General features: G+C 47.6%; 11 protein-coding genes across 11 annotated transcripts; 5 read left to right on the forward strand and 6 right to left on the reverse strand.

The window, feature by feature from the left end:
* Positions 1–628: 628 nt before the first annotated feature.
* On the forward strand, positions 629–3,005 carry N7466_003340 (uncharacterized protein; the record flags this gene model as incomplete). Its single annotated transcript, XM_057162737.1, has 2 exons — positions 629–1,256; positions 1,327–3,005. The coding sequence occupies 2 exons, from the start codon at positions 629–631 to the stop codon at positions 3,003–3,005; spliced, it is 2,307 nt and encodes a 768-aa protein (XP_057023852.1).
* Positions 3,006–3,302: 297 nt separating this feature from the next.
* Positions 3,303–3,857, reverse strand: N7466_003341 (PaaI family thioesterase; the record flags this gene model as incomplete). Its single annotated transcript, XM_057162738.1, has 1 exon — positions 3,303–3,857. The coding sequence occupies one exon, from the start codon at positions 3,855–3,857 to the stop codon at positions 3,303–3,305; it is 555 nt and encodes a 184-aa protein (XP_057023853.1).
* A 527-nt stretch (positions 3,858–4,384) lies between these two features.
* N7466_003342 (nuclear transport factor 2 family protein) lies at positions 4,385–5,396 on the reverse strand (the record flags this gene model as incomplete). Its single annotated transcript, XM_057162739.1, has 2 exons — positions 4,385–4,641; positions 4,694–5,396. 2 exons carry the CDS (start codon positions 5,394–5,396, stop codon positions 4,385–4,387), a joined length of 960 nt encoding a protein of 319 aa, XP_057023854.1.
* A 1,009-nt stretch (positions 5,397–6,405) lies between these two features.
* N7466_003343 (uncharacterized protein) lies at positions 6,406–6,720 on the reverse strand (the record flags this gene model as incomplete). Its single annotated transcript, XM_057162740.1, has 1 exon — positions 6,406–6,720. The coding sequence occupies one exon, from the start codon at positions 6,718–6,720 to the stop codon at positions 6,406–6,408; it is 315 nt and encodes a 104-aa protein (XP_057023855.1).
* Positions 6,721–7,630: 910 nt separating this feature from the next.
* On the forward strand, positions 7,631–9,569 carry N7466_003344 (cytochrome P450; the record flags this gene model as incomplete). Its single annotated transcript, XM_057162741.1, has 7 exons — positions 7,631–8,031; positions 8,101–8,304; positions 8,373–8,511; positions 8,576–8,650; positions 8,701–9,245; positions 9,296–9,349; positions 9,410–9,569. The coding sequence occupies 7 exons, from the start codon at positions 7,631–7,633 to the stop codon at positions 9,567–9,569; spliced, it is 1,578 nt and encodes a 525-aa protein (XP_057023856.1).
* A 918-nt stretch (positions 9,570–10,487) lies between these two features.
* Positions 10,488–11,461, reverse strand: N7466_003345 (uncharacterized protein; the record flags this gene model as incomplete). Its single annotated transcript, XM_057162742.1, has 3 exons — positions 10,488–11,219; positions 11,275–11,367; positions 11,420–11,461. The coding sequence occupies 3 exons, from the start codon at positions 11,459–11,461 to the stop codon at positions 10,488–10,490; spliced, it is 867 nt and encodes a 288-aa protein (XP_057023857.1).
* A 2,904-nt stretch (positions 11,462–14,365) lies between these two features.
* N7466_003346 (DUF3405 domain-containing protein) lies at positions 14,366–16,585 on the forward strand (the record flags this gene model as incomplete). Its single annotated transcript, XM_057162743.1, has 5 exons — positions 14,366–14,565; positions 14,672–14,922; positions 14,984–15,563; positions 15,635–16,463; positions 16,517–16,585. The coding sequence occupies 5 exons, from the start codon at positions 14,366–14,368 to the stop codon at positions 16,583–16,585; spliced, it is 1,929 nt and encodes a 642-aa protein (XP_057023858.1).
* Positions 16,586–19,090: 2,505 nt separating this feature from the next.
* Positions 19,091–20,266, reverse strand: N7466_003347 (C6 zinc finger domain-containing protein; the record flags this gene model as incomplete). The annotated part of the gene is made up of 1 exon (XM_057162744.1): positions 19,091–20,266. One exon carries the CDS (start codon positions 20,264–20,266, stop codon positions 19,091–19,093), a length of 1,176 nt encoding a protein of 391 aa, XP_057023859.1.
* A 942-nt stretch (positions 20,267–21,208) lies between these two features.
* N7466_003348 (short-chain dehydrogenase) lies at positions 21,209–22,488 on the forward strand (the record flags this gene model as incomplete). Its single annotated transcript, XM_057162745.1, has 6 exons — positions 21,209–21,283; positions 21,359–21,625; positions 21,684–22,010; positions 22,111–22,179; positions 22,236–22,329; positions 22,385–22,488. The coding sequence occupies 6 exons, from the start codon at positions 21,209–21,211 to the stop codon at positions 22,486–22,488; spliced, it is 936 nt and encodes a 311-aa protein (XP_057023860.1).
* A 685-nt stretch (positions 22,489–23,173) lies between these two features.
* On the forward strand, positions 23,174–24,052 carry N7466_003349 (uncharacterized protein; the record flags this gene model as incomplete). Its single annotated transcript, XM_057162746.1, has 1 exon — positions 23,174–24,052. The coding sequence occupies one exon, from the start codon at positions 23,174–23,176 to the stop codon at positions 24,050–24,052; it is 879 nt and encodes a 292-aa protein (XP_057023861.1).
* A 331-nt stretch (positions 24,053–24,383) lies between these two features.
* Positions 24,384–26,210, reverse strand: N7466_003350 (GMC family oxidoreductase; the record flags this gene model as incomplete). Its single annotated transcript, XM_057162747.1, has 2 exons — positions 24,384–26,089; positions 26,171–26,210. 2 exons carry the CDS (start codon positions 26,208–26,210, stop codon positions 24,384–24,386), a joined length of 1,746 nt encoding a protein of 581 aa, XP_057023862.1.
* Positions 26,211–27,632: the final 1,422 nt, after the last annotated feature.

Raw genomic sequence — 27,632 nt, forward strand, 5'->3', positions numbered from 1 at the left:
ATTACCCACCACTCATGTAGCGAGATATAGCCACGCAGCCGGCACAATATATCTGGCTCCGGAAAACGTGTTTTTGCCGTTGGCCCCATTCAAAATCTCACGCAAGTTCCAGAAGCCCATCGACTAGGAAACGAGGGGCAGGAGAAACTGATAATGACGACGACCGGATGATAGGTTACTTATAAAATGAGTGGGCGTGGGTATATTTGCGAGTGTTGACTGGGGATCATACTAGGTCGGAAGAAAAGGAAGCACCGCTTGTGGCGCGCCGTATTCGCTGACAATGCATAATTCACAGCCTCCATTCACCAATCATCGTGTGCGGCTCGTTGTATATTTCCGAATACAGAATCCAAATATGGATCGCAAAGGGTCCATGCTCGGCTCATCAGAAAGACCCAATGATGCGATGCCACGCGTGCACAGGTTCGCTGCAGGAGCTAAGCCTCAGCTCTAATACGGATGTTCGTCCCAAGGCATCTCGGCATAAACCCCGACCTATATACATGTATACTTCCCCATAAATAGAAATGGGGCTGGATCCTGGTTCGGATATAAGGTGGATCGCCCTAGTGATTGTTGTTGATCTTCCTTGGGTAGTATCTCGTTCTTGCCGTTCCTATCCATCATGACCTCCGAGGAGGATGATCGTTATCATCTTCTCGCGCTGGAAGGCAGCCCACAACCAGACTTGGACTTCACTCCGTCCTTGTTCACTCCCTCGCTGAATGATCCCAGGACCACAATACCTCATCCAAGCGAGCCTCGCAGCTCATGCGAGGATGAGCCAAAAGGGTACCACTTGATGAACTGTCCTACCAGAGAGAGTGTGTATAAACGTCGTTTCTCATGTACATTCATCACTTTCCTCATTGTATCCATCTATGCAACGGTTCTCTCAGGAATATTCTTGGTGATTGCCTGCGTAAGGCCGTTTTATCACTTCATCAACAACAACGCCATTTCACCGCACGACGCATCTACATTCAGCACTTTCCTGTCCAAAACTATCGAGTTGGCGTATGTTACTGCCGGTGTCGCTCTTTTGGGGCAGATTCTCACTCGAAAAGCCATAACTCGAGCCTCCCCTGGAATCAGTCTCTCCGACATCAACATGCGATCGTGGATGGCGCAGCCTGGATCTCTTATTCTACACTGGAAGACTGCCCGTCACTCGGCTTGGTCCGTTCTGGGTGTCTTCACTCTGGCCATGACTTTGGTCGCAACGCTGTATACCACAGCAGCCGAAGCCCTAGGTAGGCTGCTGAGCATACCAACAGACTTAGAAGAGTCATGCTTGCTAATGCCTTTTGGCTCCCTGTTTAGTCTCTCCGAAGCTATCACTTACCCCAGTGAACTCAAAACTGATGAACGGCGATTATTCCGTCATGTTTGCCTCGCCACAATGGCTGCAGGACAACTGTACCGCCCCTCTCAGGAACACAACGAGCTGCTTTGCGTTGGAACTCGCCGGACAAGCCTATCATGACCTGGATCAATATCTCCAGGGATGGACAGCACTGGGAAACCAGACAGGCACCACCCTGACCTCGCGCCCGAAACCAAACACTTCCCTATACGACAATACCACCATCACAGGATCCTGGATCGAAGTCCAAAATATGACCGAACTTTCGCAAAAATATGGGCGTATGGTGAATAATGTCACGGCTGCGTTTCCACACGGCGGTCTCTTTCGAGCTGCTCGGGATCCACGCAATAACATTGCACAGCCAGAGGACTTTTCTGGCGAAGGCAAATATACTCTTGACGCATCGGTTGCCGCCCCGGCTGTCAATGTGCTGTGTGTTGGCATGACGAAGGAGGAATTAAGTCCCCTAGTATATTCGGCGTGGAATACAAGTAAGCCCTTCGATGCTACGACATGGTACGACCAAGACGTGGCCACGATGACTCTATTCAATCATACAGTCGTCGATGATCTTTTTGGATTTGAGGATATCAACATTCGCTTCGGTTCCCAAGACTACGATACACAGGGTGCGCCGATTTTCCCCGAATACCCAGATGCGTGGAATACCATTATCGACCAGAAGGTCAACAACTCCTACGCAATCTACATCCTGGGTGCCAATGACCCAGACTACAATCCACCATATACTCTCTGCTCGATGCAGGCGAAGCTTTCAGGGCGATGTTCTGCTCAATACGAGGTCGTTTCGAGTGGAGGCCAAATGACGGTGAACTGTGAGAATTCATCCAACAAGCTCCAGTATGACCGGCTCAACCCCAATACAGACGAAGGCCAATATGATTACAATTGGAGGGAGCTGGCAGCCACGTGGGCGGCGGCCGTCAATCTGGGATCTGGGATCAATGACGACGACGCGAGCATCGAGCAGCTTCTTCTAACAATGATCCCGTCGTTCGATAACACCACCAACTACACTGCGTTAGATCCGGCGTTGCCCTCGATCAGTGAGGCTCTCGCCGTCCTAGCGGCCGGTACGCTCATCTTGGGTAGTCAGTACTCTCCATTCGTCCAATACTGGAATGACTCCAAGCATAATAATTACACAACGCCGCATCCTGCGACTTTTCCCGCTACCTTGCAGTCAATGGCATATGCTTCCGGTCGCGTCACCGGTTGGACGCAGATGTTCTATGTCATTCTGGCACTTGCTTTTCTGACTAGCTTCATTTGCATGGGCTTCATGCTACTGGAACTTCGTGGGAAGTTGGTCACTGACTTCACCGAGCTGCCGAATCTCTTCGCTCTCGCTATGAGTAGCCCTAGTTCTGAACAGTTGCGCGGCGCTTGCGGGGGTGGGCCGTCGGATGAGCAATTCGCCGAGCGGTGGCATGTGGGCTTGGTTGAGGATACTGAGCATTATTATATTCGGTCCAAGGGGGAGGAAAATATTGCCTCGCCTTTTCAAGAGCTTGCGTCTCATGACATGGTGAGAAGAGGAACGGCTAGGTCGGCTATCAACGACTTTCGGCGATTGTCGAGTGGAGCTGTTTCTAAGATCTCTTGGCTTTGATCAATATTTGGATGATCGTGATGGAAATGGTAATGATATGTTTTCCATGAGCTTAGACATGTATAATAGAACATCTAGGAAGATTCATTCGAGCATTAATAATAATCATATTCGTGACAATATTAGGATCCACATATTGATCTGTTCAATGTCGAGCTTCTCTTCTCGGTTTGAACTTGTAAAACTTATGGTAGTGGCTGGCCTTCAACGTCAGACCGGCGTCTAGCCAAATCCACCGAAAGGAAAAATATTCTCAAGGACTCATTTTCCATCGACTTCAACTGGCTCTTTCAGCCTTCAGCGTGTCATTAACGTCCTCTGACTTGGTTCCACAAACAATGCGCGCGCCTTAGCGACTATGACGGGTGCCCCCTCCGCAGGCAAAGTCTCAATAAACCCCTCCGCCCAAGCCTTTCGCTCAACAACACTCGTTGTCCACGCTCTCAGAACTCCAAAGCTGCCCGTCGGCATAGGACTCTGGTAGTCAACAGTAAGGCTTACAGTAGCACCTGCCTTTCCAGGTAAAGACGGAAAGCAGGACCAGCCTAGCCCTTCATCGAGTATGGTGGCCAGGAGCCCGCCGTGGACAATCCCAGGATACCCAGCCACGTGCGTTCCCAGATAAAATATGACGATTAAACCCCCGCCGGCGCGTTCGGTGAAGACATACGGCGCGACGGATATCTTTTGCGGCCCAGTGAGAGGACCTGCAGTGAGATTCATATGACGTATGTGCTGCGGGTAATCTTCGTATCCTTTGGATTCGAAGAATTTCCCACTTTGCCGTAGTTCTAGGACCATAGGGTGACGTTCGATGAAATTTTGTACGTCAAGTGAGTTGTCTAGTCCCATTGTGATAATTCTCTGTTATGCAGCAAGAAAGCCTTGAGTTTAAGAGTGGGAATAAATAGGAAGACTCTTTAAAATGTTGGGATATACTGAGAAGAATAAAATGCGAAGGGGTTTGAATCACGTATTATATTGATATTGATCTCAAAAGATATCGTACTTGTTTATTGTCAGGAAAATCAATGTAGCGAGAGCCAAATGAGTAGGAAAACATGAATCATGTGGCGATCAAAGCGCACCGAGCCCACTATGGATCACTTGGAGAATTCTTCCCTTATCTTGTCACCAATGAACCAAAGAATAACCATCCGCAACGATTCTGGCTCGATTCGGTGTCTTGAATACGAGAAGAGCTCCGTGATGTTACCGCCCCGATCCCATGATCTAAAATGCCACGTAGCTTGACAAATGCATGATGATGATAACTAGATCAAATAGTCGTCAGATCGATCGATGGCTTAGAAATCAAATAGCTGCAGATTACAAAAAATAACTGCCAAGCGATCACTCGTCTCGCTGTCCCTTTCCTATCAGTTTGACCCACTCTTCCATGCTATATCATCTGCAAGAAAAACCTGATAACGGTCCAGGTATACTCGATCAAGCTTGACGAAATCGCATTTTGCCGCCCACTCCACAGTCTTGCAGGACTCATCTTTGAACACGTATTCGACGACTCCATAAATCATGGCGGTATTAGAGTTCGGCCCTAGTGGGAAGACCTGTTTTGGCTGGTGTCTTCGCTCTTTGACCGTTTCCCACATGGAACTTCTGAGGGCACGAATTCCTGTGAATGGATCAACATTGAACTCTCCGATGGTTTTTCGCGTCTTACCTACCTTCTCTGCCTTTAATGAATTTTGCTCCTACACTTACTACGGCGTTGGCGGTGAAACATTCGACGTACTTGGCGTGCTCCATTGGCGCATCTGTGAGGAGATAAAATAGATCCAGAAACCTTTTGAAAGCAGGGTCAAACGGAACCGCCGGGTATTCTGGGGTTTTTGTCGACGCTTCCAACGCTGCTTGAATTAGATGCTGCTTCAGTTGAAGGTTTTCGAACATAATATACTGACAGTAGCTTGGTGTAATTGCGGCAGCCTCTTGTCTTAATTTCTCCTCTGAAAGCACACTCTCCGCCGTGCTTGAATCGATAAAGGCTCTCACTTGAGTAATCTTTTTCTCTGAGTTGAACTTGCAGAGCCAGCAGTAATGCTGGCTGTACAATTTCTTGCCCAGCTTCGTTCGTGTGTGAACAGTTTTCAACTCAACCGCCACCCACCCATCCTCATTTTTCAGCATGTTTTCCGTCGAAACCAACTCAAATTCGGGGCCAGGGTCTGCAATCAGCTTGATGATTGGCAACCAGACTGTATTCTTGAATTCGGACTTTGATGTCCAAACCCCCGAAAGAGCGCTCGACCCGGTGATCTCCCATTTGACGTCGTCTGCAACATGGTCGAAAAATGCCAGGTAACCAGACGGTCTTTCGCCGAGCTTCCCAAAAATGGATCGAATTTCTTCTTCGCTAGGGGTATTCATTTTGAATGAAAGACGGAAAGTAACATAAAAAATCCGCGGAATTCGGATATCGCTGGCTGGGATAATCAACAGGCCCTAACGTTTTAAATAACTTGATGGATACTAAGTTCTTGTCGACGTCAAGTCATTTTGCCCATGGATATGGAGCCATGGCATATACTATGCACCTCATTCTGCTGAACATGCATGTCGCCGCATATAGCTAGACCTAAAATCTTACTTCTGCAAAGCCTTCTGCCACTAATAAGCAGTATTGCCAATCTGACGAACTAGATAAAGGGATTGAAGCTTTTGATCTAACGTCATATCCACACCACCTGTTCCGCCCTGTATTACACCCTGCATATAACCTCGGTACCCGTTGCCTTGCAATACGTGACAGATTGAAGTATTGGTTGGAACAGTGAACCTTATTCCCAAACCATCCTTTACCTCAGCTCTACTTTCCTTTGAAAATACTTGATCTTTCAGTGGACGACACCATCCGGCAGATACCGGAATTTGCAGAAGGAAGCCATAGAGAACCAAAGGATACTATCTCCCTTCTTTTCTATATAGGCCAACATTAAATGCAAGTAAAGGTCTGCTCGCAGGAGTGCCGCTTATCCGCCTTGTATATCTTTTTCCAGAAGGTGGTGTCTGATATGTCAGCCGATGGAACCTAAACTCCGATAAAATGCGCCAAGAGTCCCTTCAATTTTAATTCTTGGAGGTCCATGTGGCGGGTGTGGAGGGAGGGGGGGTAACGAGAAATAATTGGGCGGGCATGATGAAGATACGTGACGGCAACTGAAGATCTGCTCAGCATAAAAAATTAGGGGCGGAAGTTCCGAAAAAGTACCTAGCCAATGATAGATTCAAAGATATGGTACAAAGTATAGCGAAACAGAATTTGTGAAACCAATCCTCTAGGCCGCGAAGAATAGGGGGCTTCCCATTTCCCATGACCAGAATGTCGGTGTCAGAAAGTAGGACCAGGGGCTGTTGCTTCCAGATGAACAAGAAGACATCAGGAACGAAATGAGATAATACTGCTTTGTTCAGCCACAATTCGCTCAGCAAGGCTGCTCTGGCCTCCAGTAGTGTCTTGTTCATGCGTCCAGTGCAGCGATGTCCAGGCGTGCGAAATCTTGCGCGAATATTCAGGCATCAAGGGTGAGGAATACAGAGCCCAACCGATCGCTCCATTCGGTGTGATGGGGAGCGAAAATGCAACTTGGCCACATTCACTAGCCAGAATCCAGATATCAGTACCCACATGTCCTTGAAGACAGCCACGTGTTGTCCAAGCCATCATGCGGATGCTGGTGTCCTGAAGAAACATGATTTGCAGTGGATACTAGAAATCATCACGGAGAAAACAACCAAGCGATATGAGGTCTGATCGCGGAAGGCAATGATTTGAAATTGTACGACTCAGCCGGTCCATATTTCCATTATATTTGAAGCGTTTGTAAACCACAAACTAAAATATCGTTAAAGAATTCAAGAGAAATCAGCAATTACCTCTTCCAAGACTGAGATCATTCAAATTGGTGCTAACATTGAAGGTAGATTTTAACGTTATCGTCGAATTTTATTATAGGTATCCTCTGTCTTTTTATTTGAGGCGTGGATTATCCTTGAAAGACCTTCATCAAACCTTGATCTACCTGTACGTGTATTAAGCATGCCCATCCCTACCTGATGGGTGTACAATAGACGATCCAAAGCGCCACTGATACCAACATAAACAGGATATCATTTAACCCGCCGTAAGCGTTTCATTTATTCAAACTTCCCCACTCGGCGTAATAGGCGAAGAGAAGAGATTGAATGTCATCCGGCGATATGTCCTTCCTATATGTCCTTCCTGGCTTCTTGCAGCATTCACATGTGATTATCATCATAGACTTCCAGATCGGTAGCATTGAAGAGTCTGTCAGGAGGAAGTGACAATCAGATGTTGCAGAGCATTTGTGGCCCAAATCTAATGCCCAGGAGCCACATACCCAATAATGACGAGAATATCACCCTGTAATCTTGTTGAACACTTAGATCTACATCATATGTGTGTTACGTATTATCCCGTGGCGGTTCTCATATCGGGCTCTGAGCCCAGTATACATGGACCTCCCGGAGAATTTAACAAGTATAGAGACCGTGTATAAGTTCTCTAATGCCTCAGCTCTAAGTGGGTTTTCATGAAAAATCGCAATAGCGAAGAACTCAAAAATTCGAACTCAAAAATCCCAATGTTTTTGCTATCGAAAGGCCTTCAGATGGAGAATTTCTTGGACATTTTTCACTTTTGTGTTCGTTGGCTACCTATTCTTATCATCTTTTTACTTATTACGAAGTACCTTTTGGGAGTAAAGAGAGCTATTAAGTCACCTCTTTCGCGCATCCCAGGCCCTTGGTATGCCCCTTTAACGACATTACATCTCAGCTACGCTTTCGCGAAGGGTACAATCTGGAAAGATGTCGAGAAAGCCCATCGGAAATATGGCCCCATCTTTCGACTCGGACCACGTCAAGTGTGGATCTCCGATATGGAAGCCATGAAAGCTATTTTGATGACGGTTGATCTTCCAAAGGTGACAATGTATGCTGAGATTTCCAGAGACCGGACAGCTCCAGGACTATTTGGAGAGATGTGAGTGGCTCACCAATTAATCTGACAAGGAGGTTATGAAAAAACTAACAATCTTTTTTCAAATGGTAGTCGGCCAGATCCTCATAAACGCCTGAAGAAATTTCTATCTCCTGCTTTCACAGTCTCATATGTCGATAATCTCGAGTTTTTATTCTCCACGTGCATCGGTGATCTCATTAGAAAATACGATGATTTGCTCTCTTCACCATCATCTAATAGCACACCAGTGGTTACGGATATCATGCAAGATCTTCATAATATTGCACTTGATATGTCAGTCTTCTCATTGCATCCTGAGTCCAATAAGGAATTTTTTGCTTACTGTTCGGTATCATCTTCAGTATGGGCGAATGCTCTTTCGGGAAAGGCTTCGGTCAGACAAATCCATCACAGAATTTCGAGCTGGATCTTGAAATGGATGAGAAAGTTTGGAAGAGAATCCCAACAGCAATTTTCAAAGGAATGACTCAGAGATATCAGGTAAATGCACTCTTCTCGTACCTCATTATCCAAATAGGAAACTTAGCAACTGACTATAGTCTAGCTTGTTTATATTAAACGTTCATTACGGCGTTTAGGCTTCAAGTTCGAATTCGACTGGCCCCGAGAAATGATTTCGGTAAGCATCACATCACATTCTCTATGAATATGTCTAATGAAATTGAATAGGCCATCGGAGCTGTGAGAGGGCAAAGAATCACCATCCCGGACAAAGTCCGCCCAGACCTTCTCCAACACCTTATCGACGAGGGAATGAATCCCGACAGTGGCGTCAAAATGGGGACAAGAGAAGTGATCGACCAAATGGCCGAAATTCTCCTAGCTGGCTCGGAGACTACCTCTGGAACAGTTGCTTGCTTTTTCTTAGAAGTCCTCAGGAATCCAGACGTGAAAGAGAAACTGGTGAAGAGCCTCCCAGTGCTAGGTCCAAATGCTCCGATGATTTCAAGTCAAAAGGTCCGTGCTGGTGTTGAATTCGAGTATCTGGAAGCCTGCATCAAAGAGGTTCTCAGACTACACCCGATAGCTTCCGAAATGGGTCGCAGGACTGGCGCCAACTCTATTGAGCTGATGGGTTATCATCTTCCTCCCTATACTGTTGTGTCCGCTTCGTATAGGGAGCTTCATCGCGACCCGAAGCACTGGCTTGAACCCATGCGATTTTGGCCAGAAAGGTGGCTGCAGAATCGGCCAGAAGGAGTCCCGGCTCCAAAGTAAGCTCAATTCCTTTATACTGGATAAGATATGTACTGATTTTATACAGCATGCAAGCCTACTACCCATTCTCCGCGGGCAAACATGCTTGCATCGGAAAAAAGTAAGTACACCTTTTGCTGGGCGCTCATTTTCCCAATGAACTAAATCTAACTCGAGCTAGCTTTGCATTGGCCGACATAAGAATGGTGACAGCGAACTTGTTCTCACGTTTCGATTTTGTGGAAGTTTCAGGGCAACGTATTGACTTTAGGCAATATATCACGATGCAGTTTGAGCATGGATCTTGGAAGGCTTTCCTTAAGCCTCGATATGAATGCTAAACTGTTGATAGCTTGTTCATGTTGCCATTCAATTTGATTTGTCTGAAATCCAGCACCTCTTGTTCTTAGCCCCACAGCACAGCTCCGTCTTGCAGAGCACTGTGCGTCGTGTCAATTATGTATTCACACCGAATCAAACACACCACAGCACACTTGTAACCATCTCTTTCTAGCAAGGCTGCATTGAATTTTCGGTGGCGGCTGATCGGCCTATCCATCTAAGCGCTGAGTGCTTCGGCATTATCGCCCCGATTTGGGTTCTGAGACGGGACTCGGGTAAGCGGATCTGCCTCTGTCACCTTGCGGTGCGGATGAGAGGATGCCTCTGGGGAATCATGTACGTCAGTGTCTCACTCGGAGCTTGTAAAATGCCACATGGTACAATACCGACAGATTACTCACAGCATAATTCAGTCCATATCTGTTCCTTGGCGGCTATATACTATGCTGCTGCTCAGGGGAAAACGTTGAATGGAGAGAGAAGCAACTTGACTGTATTTGCTGAAGACAATCTCTCTCGTGGAGATAGAGAGAAGAAGATGAGGAAGAGAAAAGGGAGAAAGTAAGTACTAGATATCAGCACCATGAAAAAGAAAGGGCTTTAATCTAAACACACGTCACTCTCATAGTCACACAATATGACGCGCTAAGCCCAATCGGGACGTATTTCTTTTTCTGCTAGCCCTTTGTCAGAATAAGAAGTGATGTGGTTTTTAATATACATATCCTTAAATCACTAGGCTATATTATTAGTAAAGAAAAAATACATATAAATAATAAATTTTAGTTTTTAAATTAAAATGGGCTCGGGGGTAGACTTTAAAAACAAACTTGAGACGGGATTTGAACAAGGGGTTTAAGAAAAGACTTAAGAGGGTCATGTTTGTATTGAAGGTAAATTCACTGACATGAGATTTGCTACTCAGGATCACATGTTTCTCCGCGGCCCTCGCCATAGGGAGGTCCTAAGGGTGTTCCCCAATCATAGGATTCCCCAATCTCCGCATATTCCCAGCACGGATACTCTTTGAGATAACAAGGATCAAGGCTCGCAAATTCCGCTGCGTCCATCACTTTCTCACGAAAGTAGCGGATTGTCCGACCACACTCGTCAAACCACACCACGATGACTTTCCCTGCGTTGCGGCCTTTGGAAGACAGAGTTTTTCTATCAACGATATAAATACGCCCTTGTGCTAACTGGAACATATACTCTGAGTAAAAAGATATCCAAGGGTCTTCATCCTCTGAGTCAAGGGCTCTGGCATCCTCAGCAAGGTCGGCACCACCACTTTCCGCATCAATTGCATAATCCAGGGCCTCCTGAAGGTATTCTTCGTGATCTTCAATCGACTCATGACTCTCAAGTAGCTGTGGAGCGCGAAGAAAGATTTTCTCCCAATCGGAGCCGAAGTCATATAAAGATGGGTCGTTGAAAACTTTTGATTCGCCCATGACGGTGTTTTCAATAGTATTTTGAATCTGAGCCCAAGATTCCTCTAAAGAAGGGTCATAGCAGGTGCGAACCCAGTTCAGATCCTGCATTTGACGCTCAGCAGGTAGGCGGACACGATCCAATAGCTCTTGGCAATTTTTTGGAAGATTTCCTGAAGACTCCCTCCTTAGTTTTTCCAGCTGCTTTCGATACGGCTACTCCGATACGTTAGTCTTGTTGTTGGAATGTTGGATGGCTAGAATAAATCACCTCGCGGTCACGCCTTTCAAGCGCCACAAATTTAGCGAAGATTTCCTCGCGTTGGGCATCAATAGATAGAGGGGAGTCTTCTTCCCAATGCTCCTAGAAAGGTGTTAAAGGGTGTGAATAAGCAGTGAGTGGATGGACTTTTCACCAAAAGGAATAAATCTGCCTGCCAGACTCGATGTTGGGGCATATTGCAGAGCGTTTCCAAGGAGGTTGGCGAAAGAGTGTGTGAAATGTGATTATTCTAGATTGTCTCGTCACTTGAGAAGTTAGCATGGGTCAATTTTCTTCGCAGGGGCTTAATCGGAAGTTGGGGGCCAAAGTACATATACCAAGTGTTTAATGTCTTAAAATTTCCAGCCCGAATTGTACAAGTGAAGTGGAGTTCCCAATTTTTTTTGGGAAACTGGATCTGAGAGAAAGGAAAAGAAAGAAGGGTTGAGGGGGGGAAAAAGAAGGATCCAATCATCTATCTGATGGGAGCTACTGAGCGCGTAAACAAGGGTCCGCCCCACTATAATACAATAGTACGGTCCGCTAAAGTAGCCCCGTAAACCCTGAACTAAATTCCTAGCGGGATACGGTACAAAATTATTCCGTTGCTTGCATTGTTGAGTTTTTATTACTAACTGGCTGTTCAACAATGTCCTACGTTGCTTGGATGTATTGTGGATTTGAACATTATCCATTCGAGCCCGATTTTATCTCTGCACATCATCAAGGAAAAAAGCGCCAACACCGTGTCAATTCGGATCTTGGAATCGAGTCTCGAATGTCGACAAGCTGTATTTCAGACTTTCAGTTCGATCCAACCCGCCATTATTACAACTCGTGGCAATTGCTTTGGTGGAGGTATCACGTGGGAATCGTGACAAGCCCTACTCAGTTTCATCGGCCGCTCATAAACGAGGAATTAGGAACGACAGGATTGCCGCAATTTGCGTACCAGGCTGCAAAGACTTATTTTATCATGTCACATGTCTTCGCAACAGCATAGAATGTGCCAGCGGGACCAGAACATGCGATCTTTGACCAACTGTAAACTCCTTTCCAAGTTTGGGATTTCGCAATATTGACAATCGATCATGTATCATTCCCACCGGATCTTTGCTTTGAATAACCAATGTTTTCGGTTGACAAGGGCCTGGCGATCATGTCAGCGGGGTGATCCTTCCAGTCAGTCAAGATAAAATCAACCTTCTTCTTTTCATATAAATCATGCACCAAATTGCATCTTGATTGGAGCCGTTTCTTACTCCTCTTGTATGCGTTATTAAATAATAATATAGCGGATATATCGTTGTTCATGAAGATCTAGATGGGTGTGTCGTCTTCTGTTCAGTTTGTTTCACAAATCGAGGTACAAGGCCTATCATATGACGCTATTAAACGCAATGTACTCGACACTTGCGGTGGAAGGCGCCATCATATCTTGCACTTTTGACGGACATGATATGCGTGTTGGCTCTGTCAAAGAAGAACAAATAATCCTCAACAGAGTTTCTCAAGTAGGTACGCTCGTTCGCATGAGATGCGTCAATATGAACAACGTCAATCTAGTCAACATAAGCAACTGGCCCTGTAATGTTGGAACCCAGATGCCCTCAAACCTCAGCCCTAGTTTCATGTTCCTCTTGAGATATCCCAGAGCTTGCGTTGCAAGATTGTGTGATTTCCAGGTGCAGTTATTGTATAAGTTGGCGATCGGCGCAGTGCGCCAACAACATAACACAGGCCCAGTCTTGTCCTGGACGCTAATCAACCAATCCTCCCGAGCATCCTTGACAGACTCTTAGAGTTTATGTCAAGTGGTACTTCCTTGTTGTGGTTCTTTGGCCGTATTTGCTTGCATTTTGTCTTTCGAGTGAGTTCAGTTCCGGGATTCATTCATTGTTGGTATCTCGTGTGATGTAGTCGTTGTCAGCTTGCTCAATGATACAAAGTCTTGTGCGTATTGGACCTTTTGGAGCGTGAGTCTGGTATTGCTTAGAATCTCTGATACACGGATGAAGGAGCCAACATTCATAGCAGCATGAGTCTTCGAAGGTTGCAATTTGCCAAGCTTTCCCACTTCTTTTGTGCACGGCCAGCAAGAAACAAATGGATTTGTACCAAGCACCAGAAAATAGGTGAGTAACACAAGCAGGTAAGAAAATAAGATAGAGAGAGAACCACAAAGAAAAGAACAGTGTTAAATAGTCATTGGTGGGGCACCTGTCCTGCATGGGTGCCTGAGCATTATGCAGTAGAGCCTGAGGCTCTGGGCTTTATTCGAGTAGTTGTCAATCGCGACATCTTTGATCTCCAGTCTCAGTGATATCTCTTGTAAAATAACGTCGAGGTGTCGTTCTGATCTTTGCGGAATCCTAATATGTTGTCGAGTATGCGAATATGAATGGATTTGATCCAGGTGGAAGGGGAAAGAACCTTGCAAGAGAGAGAGGGAGAAGCCCGAATACGAAGAGGAAGCACATGAGTTGCTACATACATCCATGAAGCTACGGTTCTCATTTTCCCACACCAGGCTCAATCCATCTGTACATACATCGATTCTCTAGTACTCAACGCCAGCAATAATTTTCAGAGTTACACCTTTCCAAGTCCCTTCCAAGGTTGACCCAAGGCAGGAAACAAGGAACATGATGAAAAGAGCCTTAAAACTTTACAAATATCTCTCTTCTGCAGAGAATCAAAGCAAAGATTGCTGACTCAGTGCATGCCTGCAATCAATTTCGATCAATGGTCACACGATAAACCTTCGAGCCACGACCCACATCCTCGCAGCTGATTGCTCGACGGCACAACCTTGATTATCCGAGACCCACCAAGCACCTTCCAACCGACCAATAGCGGCGCTTACTGCATAAACTAGCGTAAAATTATCCAAGTGGAGATCTGCGCGTTCTGGACAGCTTAGGATCCAGAGGGCCGCGTAATAATGGCTTGGTTTTCATTAGTGGGTTTTCGCGTGTCACCACTCAAAAAGTCACCATTCCTCAGGAGCTCTCTTTCTCCGGGGAACATGCAGCATGACCATGTTCTGCAACCCCGATAGCTGTTGATGGGACCCCACCACGCTTGGGATATATATGCCATGGTTGTGTCTGTTTCAGACTGCGTGATTAATTACGTGCAGAGAGCTTGCCGGCAATTCCAGACTACTCATATCAGGCGGGTTCTGGCGGGTGTCGGTCTTTGCGCGCTGTTTGCTATAGTTTTGCTTTTCCCTGGCGCTAAGGAGCATATTATACCCGTTAGCACTGTGCAGGAGTCTGGGGAGCTTGTTAGACCAGCGTAGGTGAACTGTCAATGTTTTGATTTTTCTGGGGAATCGAGGGGGACTTGCTTAGCTCCACTGGAAAATTTTGTGTCAGACCCACTAATATCTCATTTTATCTAGTTCGACTCCGGAGCTGAGCTTTTATGTGGTAAACAACAGCACCGTGGATGGAGGGGATCCAGTGGTGAATATTATAGAGACCTCACAAGACTCAGAAGAGATTCCCTATAATCCTTATCCGGATTACAACAGTGTTGTTTGGAGAGCGGAATGGAAGGGAGAATACCAGCAATGTACTGGCCCGGCTGGAATCCTTCTTGACACAAGCAACAGGGATCTGATGATGAAAGCTTATAAGTGGAATACTTCAAGTACGATGACAGAATGCATCTGTTTTAGCTGCCTTTTGGTGATCCAAACTGACTGGCTTAGGTTTTCCAAGTCCCGTTTTCGGCTCATACGAGTCATGGAATCTCGACAACAGTCTATGTACCGATCGTTATTCTCAGTATAGTGCATATGGCTACGGCAATGAAAGCGGTGGCATATGGGCAAATGTGAACTTGGGAGAGCTACAACATGACTGTTTACAACGCAACGCAGAACGATATGAACAGCGTGACGCCACTAAGAAAGGACTGACGCTCGACAAGATATACGATAATAACGTGACGAAAAACGCTTCCACGTCCAACGCAGAAGAACAAAGTACGGGGCCAGATTATCATACTCGGACAGCGATTATCTTACGTTCGTGGATCAACAAGGTCTACACAGAAAATGATCTGCACTTCATTCGATCCATGGTGATGGAACTCTCGTTATTCTCCGGCGCGGAATACGAGGTTATCCTCCTCGTCGATTCAACTGGGACTGATTTGCCCGACCCAACGGATAAGGCAGGCCTGGATGAGTTCAAAAACAAACACCTACCACAAGATCTTCATGAAATTGCGGTTTTCTTCGACGAGGACATGTTGGCGGAGTGGTACCCGAAGATAGACGTTCATGTGTACGCGTCTCTGCCTGCGTGCCATTCATTCTACGTGTGACTGGAGTTACTAACCTCAGCAATAAACACAGTGCAATCCTCCAATATTTCCAACCAATCCAGATCTTCTCCCGCCTCAATCCCCAATACGACTACATCTGGCAGTTCGAACTCGACTCAAGGTACACAGGACACTTATACCATTTCCTCGAACAAGCAGCCACATTCGCCAAGCAACAACCGCGCAAGAACCTCTGGGAGCGAAACTCCCACTTCTACATCCCGGCGGTGCACGGCCCCTGGTCAGAATTCACAAAAACAATCAACCGCAGAATGGCCGACACCCAAGAAATCTGGGGCCCGCACCCCGCCATCGGCATCCACGTCGAAAAAGACGCCCCGAAAGTCCCCGCCTCAGACGACCCAGCCAGCCAGTCAAACTGGGGCGTCGGAGAAGAAGCCGACGTAATAACCTGGATGCCGCAATTCGATCCCCGCAAAACAGGCTGGCCGTTCCGCGACCGTATCTTCAATTTCTGGCAGATGGGTGAGACGCCCGTGCGGGCGTCGCCCGTTGCCATGTCGAGGGTTTCGGCTCGCCTGCTGGCACTCATGCATGCTGATAAGACGCGGCGCGGGTTTGGTCTTGCGTCGGAGATGTCGCCGGTTTCGTGGGCCTTGTATTACGGGTTGAAGTCGGTGCAGGTTCCGCTGCCGATTTATCATGAGCTTAGCTGGGATCCGGTGGAGTTGGATCGAAGGGCTAATTCGGGGAAACCGGGACGTGTTAATGCCGGGCCGGATAGTGTTTGGAGTTGGGGGATGCATGATGATATCTTGTTGAAGCTGTCTTATATGTTTTCGTCGAAATTCCCGGAGAAGCTTTATCGGGCTTGGTTGGGACTTGATGGAGCTGGTGATGTGAGTTTTTATTGTTTTACTAAATTTGGATTTCGGATTCTGACTTGTTATAGTGGGAGAAGTCTCATCGGCGCCTTTGCTTGCCTCCTATGCTTTTACATCCTGTCAAGAAGACGGCGTAGTTGGTCAATGCACATCATCCCAGCACTACAAGCTACTGTCACGGTTGTGGTCGATAATTTCACAGGGGAGCACCCTCCACGTCACATTGGCCTTGGATCTGGATTTTTGGGAGATCCGTCAAGCTCCATACAGCGCCATTATCTCTGAGCTGGAGAACGCCCTACCACGTTTCTCGGACTTCCGAAACTGTACCATAATTCAGAAAAACTTAATTGATCATTTTCCCAAACAGAAACCTGCGATGGACGCGTATGTACTTATATTCAAATTTGAAAAATAGCGGCATCCAGGGGTACACAACACAATAATGGAATCACCGGTCTCACGTCCAGAAAAGTATTGAAAAGACCTCTCAATGCATCCGGAGTAGATGATCTTTCAAGTTGTCTTTGCGCTTGCAAACCTTCTGACAATGCTCAACGGGACACGCCAGTGGCTTCAAACTATGCTGAGTCCTGATATGCCGTTGAAGTGAACCCTTGGAAGAAAATGTACCAGCATACTCGCACCCTTCGTGTAGACATCTCTGGGGAATTTTCTGACTATAGACCTTTTAGAAATGGTACCATTGTATGAAGGAAGCATGGCAGAATTGCGTACATGGCTGCAGAATTTCTCATAGCAGGACTGGCTCGAGTAGGGGCAGTTGGATGAATGGCTGGTGTAGTTGCTCGCATCGAGTTTCGAGTATTCAGTGGAGCTGTAGAAGTGTTGACAGGATCTTGAATTTGAAGAAACTGTGGTTCGGATCCGAAAGATATAGTCTCTTCCAAGTGTGTGCAAGTGCCGGACGTGAACAGATTGTCAAGCTCCAGTTGGAAATTTCTCAAGTCATTTTCCGAGGCTGGATATCCGGTCAAGCTCCGGTAGTCAAGGTTAATGTGGTCCGATGTCCTGGTATTGATGGAATCCATGTATCCTTGATAGCAGGTGGGAATTTCGGTGTCTTTTTTTGGTTCAAGCACCCTGTTGTTCTCTCCATAAGGATAAAATTCATTGCACTGCATGATTGAAGAGTTTGGTTGAAGTATGCGTTGTAAACATTTGAAGTGATGGAATCAAGGTATAGTCAGAGAAGAGAAAGGGGGAGGCGCCATATTTATATGTTTGAGAACAAAAGCACGACAGCTCCATGAGTTAATCTGGCTCTGGACCAGTGTGAAGGAACTTCAAGTCCCAGCACTTGATTGGCCGCCACGTAGATCGTCACACGAACAAAAGCTGCAGGAGGGGCCCAATCACATTAGATCTCATACATTGACGAACGCTTACAGGTCCTTTATGAATATCAACCCAGCGGGCGGCTAAACTGATTTAGGCTAGGCGTCCGTGCGGCTACGTCAAACGTGTTGCCTGTAGATATGCACTGGTTGCCATGGTGGGTCAAACTGGTGGCATCGGCCCAACTACCGTAACCACTGGCAGAGATCAGGCCGGAATGTTCCGTGTACAAATTGCTTCACTTTTACGGCCCTCGAGAAACGGTCTTTGAACGGCAGTGAACAGGGACCCATACCCAGCGACCCAGGGTCCCTTTGAAGCACACATCTACGATGGCCCCGCTCCTACCCGAAAATCTGTTACCTCAAAATATTACCATAATTTATCACCAAATTTACAAGGCAAAACAGTATATTTGCGTGAAGTACCATTTCTTCCCGTCTTTGAAAATATCTCCAAGGCCATTACCATAATTTATAAGCATGTTCAAATCAATCGAAGATATTCCTAACATACAAGATCTTCCATAATTCAGGTATGAAGTAAAAGAATTAGATTTGTAGCGAATATAGACACCCAGACACACCGATGAAAAATAATGGCGTACGACCACTGGGGAGTAACTACGGAGGGTCACTAGCGATCGGTTGTCAGTCTGTGACGACGTCGAAGTCACTGAATCAATTCACAGGGAGATAAAGGTGTACCGTGTAGGTAATATTCAGGGCGGTGAAGATAAGTAACGTAGGATTTGGTATGGACCGTATGGCCGTATGAACTTGAAATTATGGTTGGAATTTGGGCTGGTGCCCAGGACACCTCGAGTCCACCTGCGATAACTTTCAACGTTGCTTACATTTTCAGATCTGACCCAAAATCTGCCTGGGTTAAAACTGAACGATGGGCCAATGGAGGCTTATACCCCACGCTATGTCTCTTTTTACGAAGGATATTGTGCCTCGCACGGGCCGCACCTAGAACCTTGAGGAATTCCGAATCTGGACCTAAAACCCCAAGCGGGATAAAAATAGATTATACAACTACCGGGGAGACAGTAGCGGCTCAATTTCTCTGATGTGGCACTTTGGAGAGTAAGCGGCTCCCCCAGGTCTGCCGAGGTCCTCCGCGACCCTGATGTAAGCATGAAGCCTTGGACTCTGGAGGTTATAATCGGTAAGCCAGTGCCTATACACGGATCCATGCCTTCCAAAGATACATTCCCATAAGACCGGAAGTGACGTTCTCTATATGCATTCTTATTGAAACCACCATGTGCATCTAGTTTACTGTGACTGAGAATCACATACTCTGTCGCAAACATCTAATACCACAAGAACCCAAGGACAATAAAACTGCACCTTTGGACACGATGCCGCGGGATGAAATTCACCAATACTCAGCAAATTATCCAGCTCAACAAATTCCCTGCATCCCGGCGCTATCAAAATACCATGCTCCTTTTCAATGGCCTCCTTGGCCGTGGTGTATAGTTTTTGCGCATTCCAGGCTGTCTCAACAGTAGTGCACTTTTTCCGAAGAAGAGCCAATGCTGCGAGTCGAATGCCCAGGTTGCGAGTCTCCATAAGCATGAAATAGAGGACGGGAGAAAGCTGAGCACAGGAAAGAAATTCACTGAAGGTCGAAGTATTGACGCCGGTAGATTTCAAATCACGACATGGTATGCTTTTCGGGATTTTCTGGTTGCCGTCGGCCTGGTAGCCGTATAGACCGGCATCTGTCCAGATCTTGCAAGCCTGCCACCGCGTCTGTAGGAGTCGATAATCCCCCAATTCTTGGAAGGATCCAGGGAGAACAAGTAAGTACGCGTTGAATGCGCGCGACCAAGTATTCAAGTCCGTATCCAACAACGATTTTAATGAAAGTGCATCCTGCCAAGCAGTTCCACTTGAATCGTTCGATATACATCGATCAAGCGCAGATGAAACTTTCAGCGACCGGTAAACAAGCCAGTCAAGTGCCTCCTGGGCTTGGATCAGACTAGTGAATGGGCCCGGTGAGCAAAACTCCTCCTGATTCAACTGCGGCAGACCCCATACGTCGATAAAATAGAGCATGAACACGTTGACTCGGCGGTAAAGTCCCAGGAGCGTCCTCGACGCGTTATAAGAAGCCAGAATCTTCCGACCGTATTGATAGTGAACCATTGCCGCCTCTGGGTTATTTCGCATGAACTCGATGCACAAAAAGAGCATGCAAGATATAACAACGATATCGGGATTAGAATCGCTCGATGTAGAAACCTGTCTTAAAGCGGTATTGTACCGAGAAATCGCGAGTTTTCTTCTCGAGTCTTCGATTTCAACGCTCAGCCCAGAATGCTGAAGACACGCTATCGCCACAATCGAATGCCTCACTACGGGCTGCGTGTGGCTCATCTGGGTAATCATCCCGACCCAGAAAAACCGCGGTAACGGTCCGGCCACAACGCCGGCCAACATTGTTCGATAAAAGTGCAAATTCCGCAGGTCGGCAAGCTTGGCGCCGGGGAATGTCGAGGGCTGGACTTGTCGAGCGACGCCGACGCGAGCTGCTTTGGGAATCCATTCCTTGTAGCCTTCGCATTTCCAGCCGGCGGATTGGCATCTTTTGCAATGTGGATGGGTCTCGTCGCATTTGAGCCGGCGGGTCCTGGCAGATGATTAATTTGAATTTTGGGGGACGGGCCGCTGTGTTTGTGGGGTGGTCTTACTTGCAGGTTACACATCCCGTGTGGGTTCTCCGGACCCCTTTGGGAGGCATGATAAGGTCAACATTCAAATATGCTCGTGGGACAATGGGGTTATAATATGATTTTTTGTAGTTCCACGTGTGTTGGCAATACAAAGAGCCCCTCCCCCTGTCCTTGCAGATCCCCAGGGATGTGACTCGTCATTCATGACTGCGCCACCATGCGGCCAAGCCACATGAGGCTGAAAGGCTTGAATGTCCCAGCACGTCTCACTCTGCATAAAAATGTGGTTTTTACCATTTTACCCTGAGTCTCTTATAGAAGATATCGGCTTTATCTCATTTGCGGTCCTTAACCCCTTGCAGTTTGCCGGAGTTAAACATTTGGATGTGGATTTTCTAATGTACGGAAATGATGACTCAGTCTAACCACATTGGGAAAGGTTGATGACAGGGATCTAACCATAATTGGACATTCTACTTCGTGAATTGCATCATGATGCTATAATGGTTCCATAAATCACTTAGGTGTTTTGCCAAACTAAAGAGATCCATTTTTTGATGCAGTACGAAGAGATTTCTCCATCCATGGATACGTTCAAGAACTTTGTATTTTGCCCTCTATTTAAACACTAACAATCCCCAGCAATTCTTGTTCCAGACATTCAACCATCCACCATAATTCGCTCTCTCACGACCTTTCATCGTTCAAAATGGAGTATTTTCGAACAATTTGCCCTCCTTCACCTACCTTCACAGAGAAGAATGTTCCTGATCAATCGGATAAGGTAGATACACATATTTACCTCCTTCCCCTGCACACTGATCACCGCATCATGGTATCTAATACGTGCGCGCGATAGGTTTTCATCGTAACAGGCGCAAATTCCGGCGTCGGTGCCGAACTAGCCAAAATTCTCTACAGCCGCAATGCCACCGTATACGTCGCCGCCAGATCCGAAGAAAAGGCCATGACTGCCATCAAAGAAATGGAGATTGCACACCCCGAATCAACCGGAAAACTCGTGTTCCTCCGCCTGGACCTCTCCGACCTGACAACAATCCAGAGCTCTGCAGAAGAATTCCTCGCAGTGGAGTCTCGTCTTGACGTGCTGTGGCTAAATGCGGGAGTAAGCATGACGTCCACAGCTTGCGGTTACCAGCGCTTCTCTAACTATTCATGAACAGGTCATGATGCCACCACAGGGCAGCAAAACAGAGCAGGGATACGAGCTTCAGCTCGGTACCAATAACCTCGGTCATTTCCTGTTCGTCAAGTATTTGCATGATATCTTGAAGAAAACGGCGCTATCAGCGCCGAAGGGCAGTGTGCGTCTTATTTGGGTTTCGTCGTCTGCGATTTTGATGGCGCCGAAGCCGCCAATTGATTTCGGTAATATGGATTATCATGAGGAGGAATCTGCTATGAAGAAGTATAGTCGTAGCAAAGCTGGGAATGTGATTCACTGCGCCGAATATGCGAACAGGACTGCTGGGGATGGGGTACTTAGTTTGGTGAGTGGTTTCCCAAGTCTTAATGACGGCATTCCGCTTGGATGGAAGACATATTATCCATTTCCCCCGTGATATTTACTGACCCATGTGATTCCAATAGTGTCTGAATCCGGGAAATTTGAAGAGTGGTCTCCAGAGACACATGTCCACGTTCCAGAGTGTGGTGACAGTACGTACTACTTTCTTCCAAGTCTGGATTCCAATAAAGCTGACCGTGACTCACAGAATATGATTCTCTATCCCGCTATCTACGGCGCTTATACAGAGCTCTATGCGGGATTGAGCGCTGAGATTACGGAAGAGAACAATGCTTCGTTCGGTAAGAATGACCCGCTGTGAATAACTTGATTGCGGGGGTGCTGATTTAATTTTAGTTGCTCCTTGGGGAAGAGTTATCCCTATTCGACAGGATCTTTATGATCCAGAACTTACAAAGAAGTATTGGGATTGGTCTGAGGAACAGGTCCAAGGCTACTAATACTTTCCTGGACTCTGAATTGTGTAACTCTTAATTCTCAAACCATCTGTTTCTATTGTGAAAGGCATTTGTGACTTGTTATTGTGGAGATGCGGAGTTAGTAGTATACCGTATACGTATGGTTTTGCTATTGTTCAGTCACCAGTGTATTGAATGCCAAGCGGCAGAAAGTATTGTTACTTGGAAATGACAGCACTCTGCACAACTGGATGGGGCGGTGAGAGAAGCCCTAACGGCAATTTAGAGTTTATCAAGAAACGGTATAACCGTATAGAGTAAGATTCCAAGAACATGAGGCTCCGGGCCCTATAGACCCTTATTCACGAGCGACAGGACCCGCTTTTTATCCAGAAAAATATAAACTACTATAAATATTTTACTATGAATACCATCATCTCTAACTTTTCAATCTTACCTCTGTCGCCAATCTTCCCCTCTTCAACTCCCCATCTCATCCTCCTTCTCCTACAAGCAAAGCCGTTCTTGCAACATTATCCGGACCAAAAAATATGCCTCACCACGGCAGCTCAAGCCGGCGGCTTTACTCAAGACTTCTCCCTCCCCAGTGGGGCGCGCTTCCAGTGGAGCAATTCATCATTGTAACCATCGACTATTCCTTTCCATGTTTCCAAACAAAAAGCTAACACGAATCTCTTTCCAGCGAAACTGGGACAGAAATTCAACCATGCCCAATGAAGCCCAGGCCATGGACCTGGCAACCCAGTTTCTGAAAATCCAAAGACTGCCCTACTCGTGGTGGTCCTTGCCTCTTGAAACCGAGCCCACCCGAGAAGAAGTCACCACCATGCTGCGTCCATACAGATCCGACAACCTCCGCAAGCTAGCCAACCTCATTTGGAGCAACAGACACGGTTTCCCGATTCTTCTTCGCACCTGGTACAACGGCGAAAACAACGGCGGTGACGATGTTTGCATGCGCAACTGGATGAACGCGGGCTTGCATATCGATGCCTTCTCGCCGTGGGCTGTCATCAACGATTCGGCGTGCTTTGGCCTTATTCAAAGCCACCCCGACCACCCTGAGGATTGGCGCAGAGTCCTCGCTCTCCTTCCCGAGGTTGCTGGCCCCGATCAATGCCTCGTCATGAAAGGTGATTTCATGCGCTTCAACTACATTCAGCCTTGGCACATGGATCGCATTCGCAAGTTCAAGGAACAGCTGGCCTTCGAGAAGAGCTGTAGACCTCATGAATGGGATTTGGACAGGGTCAATTTCATTGAGACTTGTGCTGCCGGTGTTCAGCGTGCCATGGCTGCTATGCCCATCATTCTGTGCGACAAAGAGGCTTTCCGCACTGGGAACCCCTTACTGATGTACATTGACTATTACCAGCAGGTCATTCGGCAGACTCGCATTACGTTAACTGAGGATTTGCTCAATGAGGTTATCATCGACTGGGCTATGGAACTTGTTACCCCGTGGATCTGGGAGAATAGTCAGCTTGGGGAGCATTACAAGCTCAATGGGCGGATGGGTCAGATTCTGTACCAGTTGGACGAGAAGGATCTGGGTCCTCCTGAGAGACAGGGCGCCGCTCAGTAGTATCGATGAGGTTTGTGCAGATTACACGTGCACGCGGGTGTTTCTCATTTGTTATGGTTTTATGGTTTTATGGTTTTATGGTTTTATGGTTTTATGGTTTTATGGTTTTATGGTTTTATGGTTTTATGGTTTTATGGTTTTATGGTTTTATGGTTTTATGGTTTTATGGTTTTATGGCTTTATGGTTTTATGTTCTTATGTGATATGATCTTACGATGAGAATCTCAATGAGACTGAATACCAGATTAGCCTAGATCTAGTGGAATCTGATGGAAATTTAACAATTGAAAACGTATTTCCCATAACTTCATCATCTGCCAACATTCAATACTCAAGCAGACATCATATCAGCTGCCTTCTCAGCAACCGCATACAAAACCGCCTGATAATGACCCGCAAGAGATAACGGCAACACACTCGCATCAACCACCCGCAAGCCCTCGACTCCATACACCCGCAACTGAGTATCAACCACCTTCCCCATCGCCGCCGATCCAGCCGGATGATAAAACGTCGCACCCCCAAGTTTAATCGCCTCGTCAAGCTCCGAATCAGTCGAAGAAGCGCTCAAAGCCCCAAGCCCCGGCCGAGGGACTTCCTCCACCACAATCTCCCGCCCCTCCGGCGTACCCGTCAACAACTCAGTAACCTGCCGAACACCCGCCCGCAACGCCGCACGATCAACCTCCGTCGCATAGTAGTTCGGGTCAATCAACGGCGCCACACTAGGATCCGCCGATGCAAGCGTAATGCTTCCGCGCGAGGTGGGGACGATTCCCAAGACAGCAGACGCAATATGCGTCCCGTCCATGGGGACATCAACACCTGCAACAGCTGCGCCCGCAGGCGCGTACACAACCAGAGTCTCGACGTGCGCGAACCTCGGACCGAGGTACGGGTGGCTGGGGACGTTCTCTGTGCCGTCTGCGCGCAAGGCGCGGTCCAGGTCCTTCAGCGGTGTCTGCACTGTGGCTACCCAGTTGCCGGGGAGCCCGAGCCCGTACGCGGGGCTATTCCAGAGGGGCGTGCCGATCGATAGGCCCTTTTCGGGGCTGCGCAGTTTCCACCACTGGTTGAAGGAGAAGTGGTCGTGGAAGTTGCGGCCTACTTCTGGCGCCGATACCTGCACGGGGATGTTGTGTTTGGAGAGTTGGTCGTCGGGCCCGATTCCTGATAGCAACAGGAGTTGCGGTGTGCGGTAGGCTCCTGCGGATATCACCACTTCGCGCGATGCGTGGAAGATGGTTCCGTCCAGGATCTCGATTCCGGTCGCTACCTTTTCACTGCCGCTGCCCTCGGAAAGCAGGATGCGCTTCACGTGTGTCTCTGTCTTGATGGTGATGTTGGGCTTGCTGGTGAGTCCGTATGCTTCGCTAGCGAGTTGGCGCTGACCGTCTTTCCAGTTCTCGGTTAGTTCCCCTAGTCCTAGGGGTGAGCCGTCGTTCGCGTCGGCGGTCGTCTCCACGCCCAGTCTCGCCCATGCATCTCGCAGCGTGTCTTTCAGTGGGTATTGTCGATCGGGACTGCTCGACGCTACCGTCGCGTTGTGAATAGGACCAGATCGACCATGGACGGACGCATCGGCATTTACATCCCAGTGCGTCTCTGTGCGTTTGAAGTACGGCAAAAGCGACTTGTAGCTCCAAGCTTCGTCGTTCACCAGCTCAGCCCAGAGATCATAGTCAGCCGCATTTCCGCGAGTCCACGTCCCGTAATTGGTCGCTGTTCCGCCGCCAAGCGCCTTACCGGCTGCGGCGTAGCATTGTCGGCCGTTTAGATGGGTCTGCGGCACGGTCGTGTATGCCCAATCTAGGGGCGACAAATGGGCCCCGAAGCAGGCGAGCGGGGAGCTTGTCAGCGGGTGTCCCACGACGTTGGAGCCGGCTTCTAGGATTAGAATCGATCGTGAGGGGTGGTATTCTGCTAGGCGGCCTGCGAGAGCTGAGCCGGCAAGACCGCCCCCCACAATGATGTAGTCGTAAGTTTCTTTGGTTGACATAGTGGCTTCCTTGCTGCTCTTCTGAGGTGGGAGTGCAACTGCATCAGTGGATATCACTCTGTTTAAATATCCTAGCTGGATTTCTGCGATCGCCGACTTGAAATGACTTCATCACTGACATCTGGATTTCCCTATTCGACTGGGAGGACCATTTCCCATTCGCGGATACGAGATGAGGCTGGAGTCTGGGCTCCACTTTCTTCGTGGGGGCCAGAACCAGGCCCCCGCACCCGCGGTCGCGCCGCCAAAGATCTCTAGTGTGGACGTGCACATGGCCCACTTATACGCATGGAATCTTGACAGAAAAAAAAGTACACACTTTGTTTTTCCCCTTTCCCTAGCTTAGTAATGTCGGAATGGGCTCAAACATTGAAAATGAAAATATTGATAAGCTTGAGTGGTGTAAGAAAGTGGCTGGATCTTGCTCGTATAGAAATCGACACCTCAGTCCTCAATGCGGGGGTGGATTTCAGCTGGAGACTCGCAGTAATCTGCTTCGGTCTCTCTTCCTCAGTCACGCCACCCCTGGCATGCTCTCCAAGAGGTCGGGCTTGCCAAAATGGCGAGCAATATATCTATTGACGGTGTGAATGATGGGATCGAAGTTGTTTATAATCACGAAACTGTCAATCAATATATATCTGCTCCTGGTAAGGTTCTTCATACCTTGGGCCAACCCAAAAATTAACCATACCTCTCATCCAATAGAACGCGCTCAAACACCACCCGAACCCCTCTCAACGGTACCCTTTCCTCGAAACCCGGACTTTATCGATCATGGCACATTGCTCAAGGATCTGCGTGAGAAATGCTTGGCACCAGACGCGAGAGTAGCGTTGGTCGGCTTGGGTGGAGTCGGGTGGGTCAGGCTGGGCTTCTCCCATCACGGTGGCACCCCTGCTAACAAGCATAATTAGAAAGTCACAACTGGCCATCGAGTATTGCTTTCAGACGCGGGACATCTCACCAGAAACATGGGTGTTCTGGGTTCATGCCAGTAACATCGCTCGTTTTGAGCAGGGGTATCGCAGGATAGCAGAGCAGGGGAGGGTGCTGGGGTGCGAGGGCTCGAGTGCAACGTTGATGAGATCGGTTTTTAATTGGCTTCAAGACCCAAAGAAGAAGTGGATTCTTATCCTCGATAATCTGGACGACGGCGACTTTCTTTACGAGCCTCGATATGCCGACAACGGAGAAGGTGGTGCAAAGCTTCCGCCGGTGGAATTCTTGCCCCACAGCCCCAATGGATCGATCATAATGACCACGCGAACCAAGCGCGTTGCCCGGGATCTTGTTGATGAGGCGAACCTCATCCCGATCAATCCTATGACGGAGGCCGATGCGGTAGCTCTGCTTGAGGCGAAACTTGGAAATGAAGTCAAAGGGCATGACAAAGAAGATGTTCTGAGACTTGCAAAAACCCTGGAATACATGCCTCTAACTATTGTACAAGCTGCAAGGTTTATCTACAGACAGAGTCCGCTTCTTTCAGTTCGACAGTATCTTGAAGAATTCGAAAAGAGCGACAGAGAACGATTCTGGCTTCTCACCGATGAAGCTCGCCATCCCGATCGTGACTGG

Source organism: Penicillium verhagenii (assembly GCF_028828195.1).
Source record: "Penicillium verhagenii strain IBT 33310 chromosome Unknown utg000004l_segment0_segment0, whole genome shotgun sequence".
Classification (NCBI taxonomy): domain Eukaryota; kingdom Fungi; phylum Ascomycota; class Eurotiomycetes; order Eurotiales; family Aspergillaceae; genus Penicillium; species Penicillium verhagenii.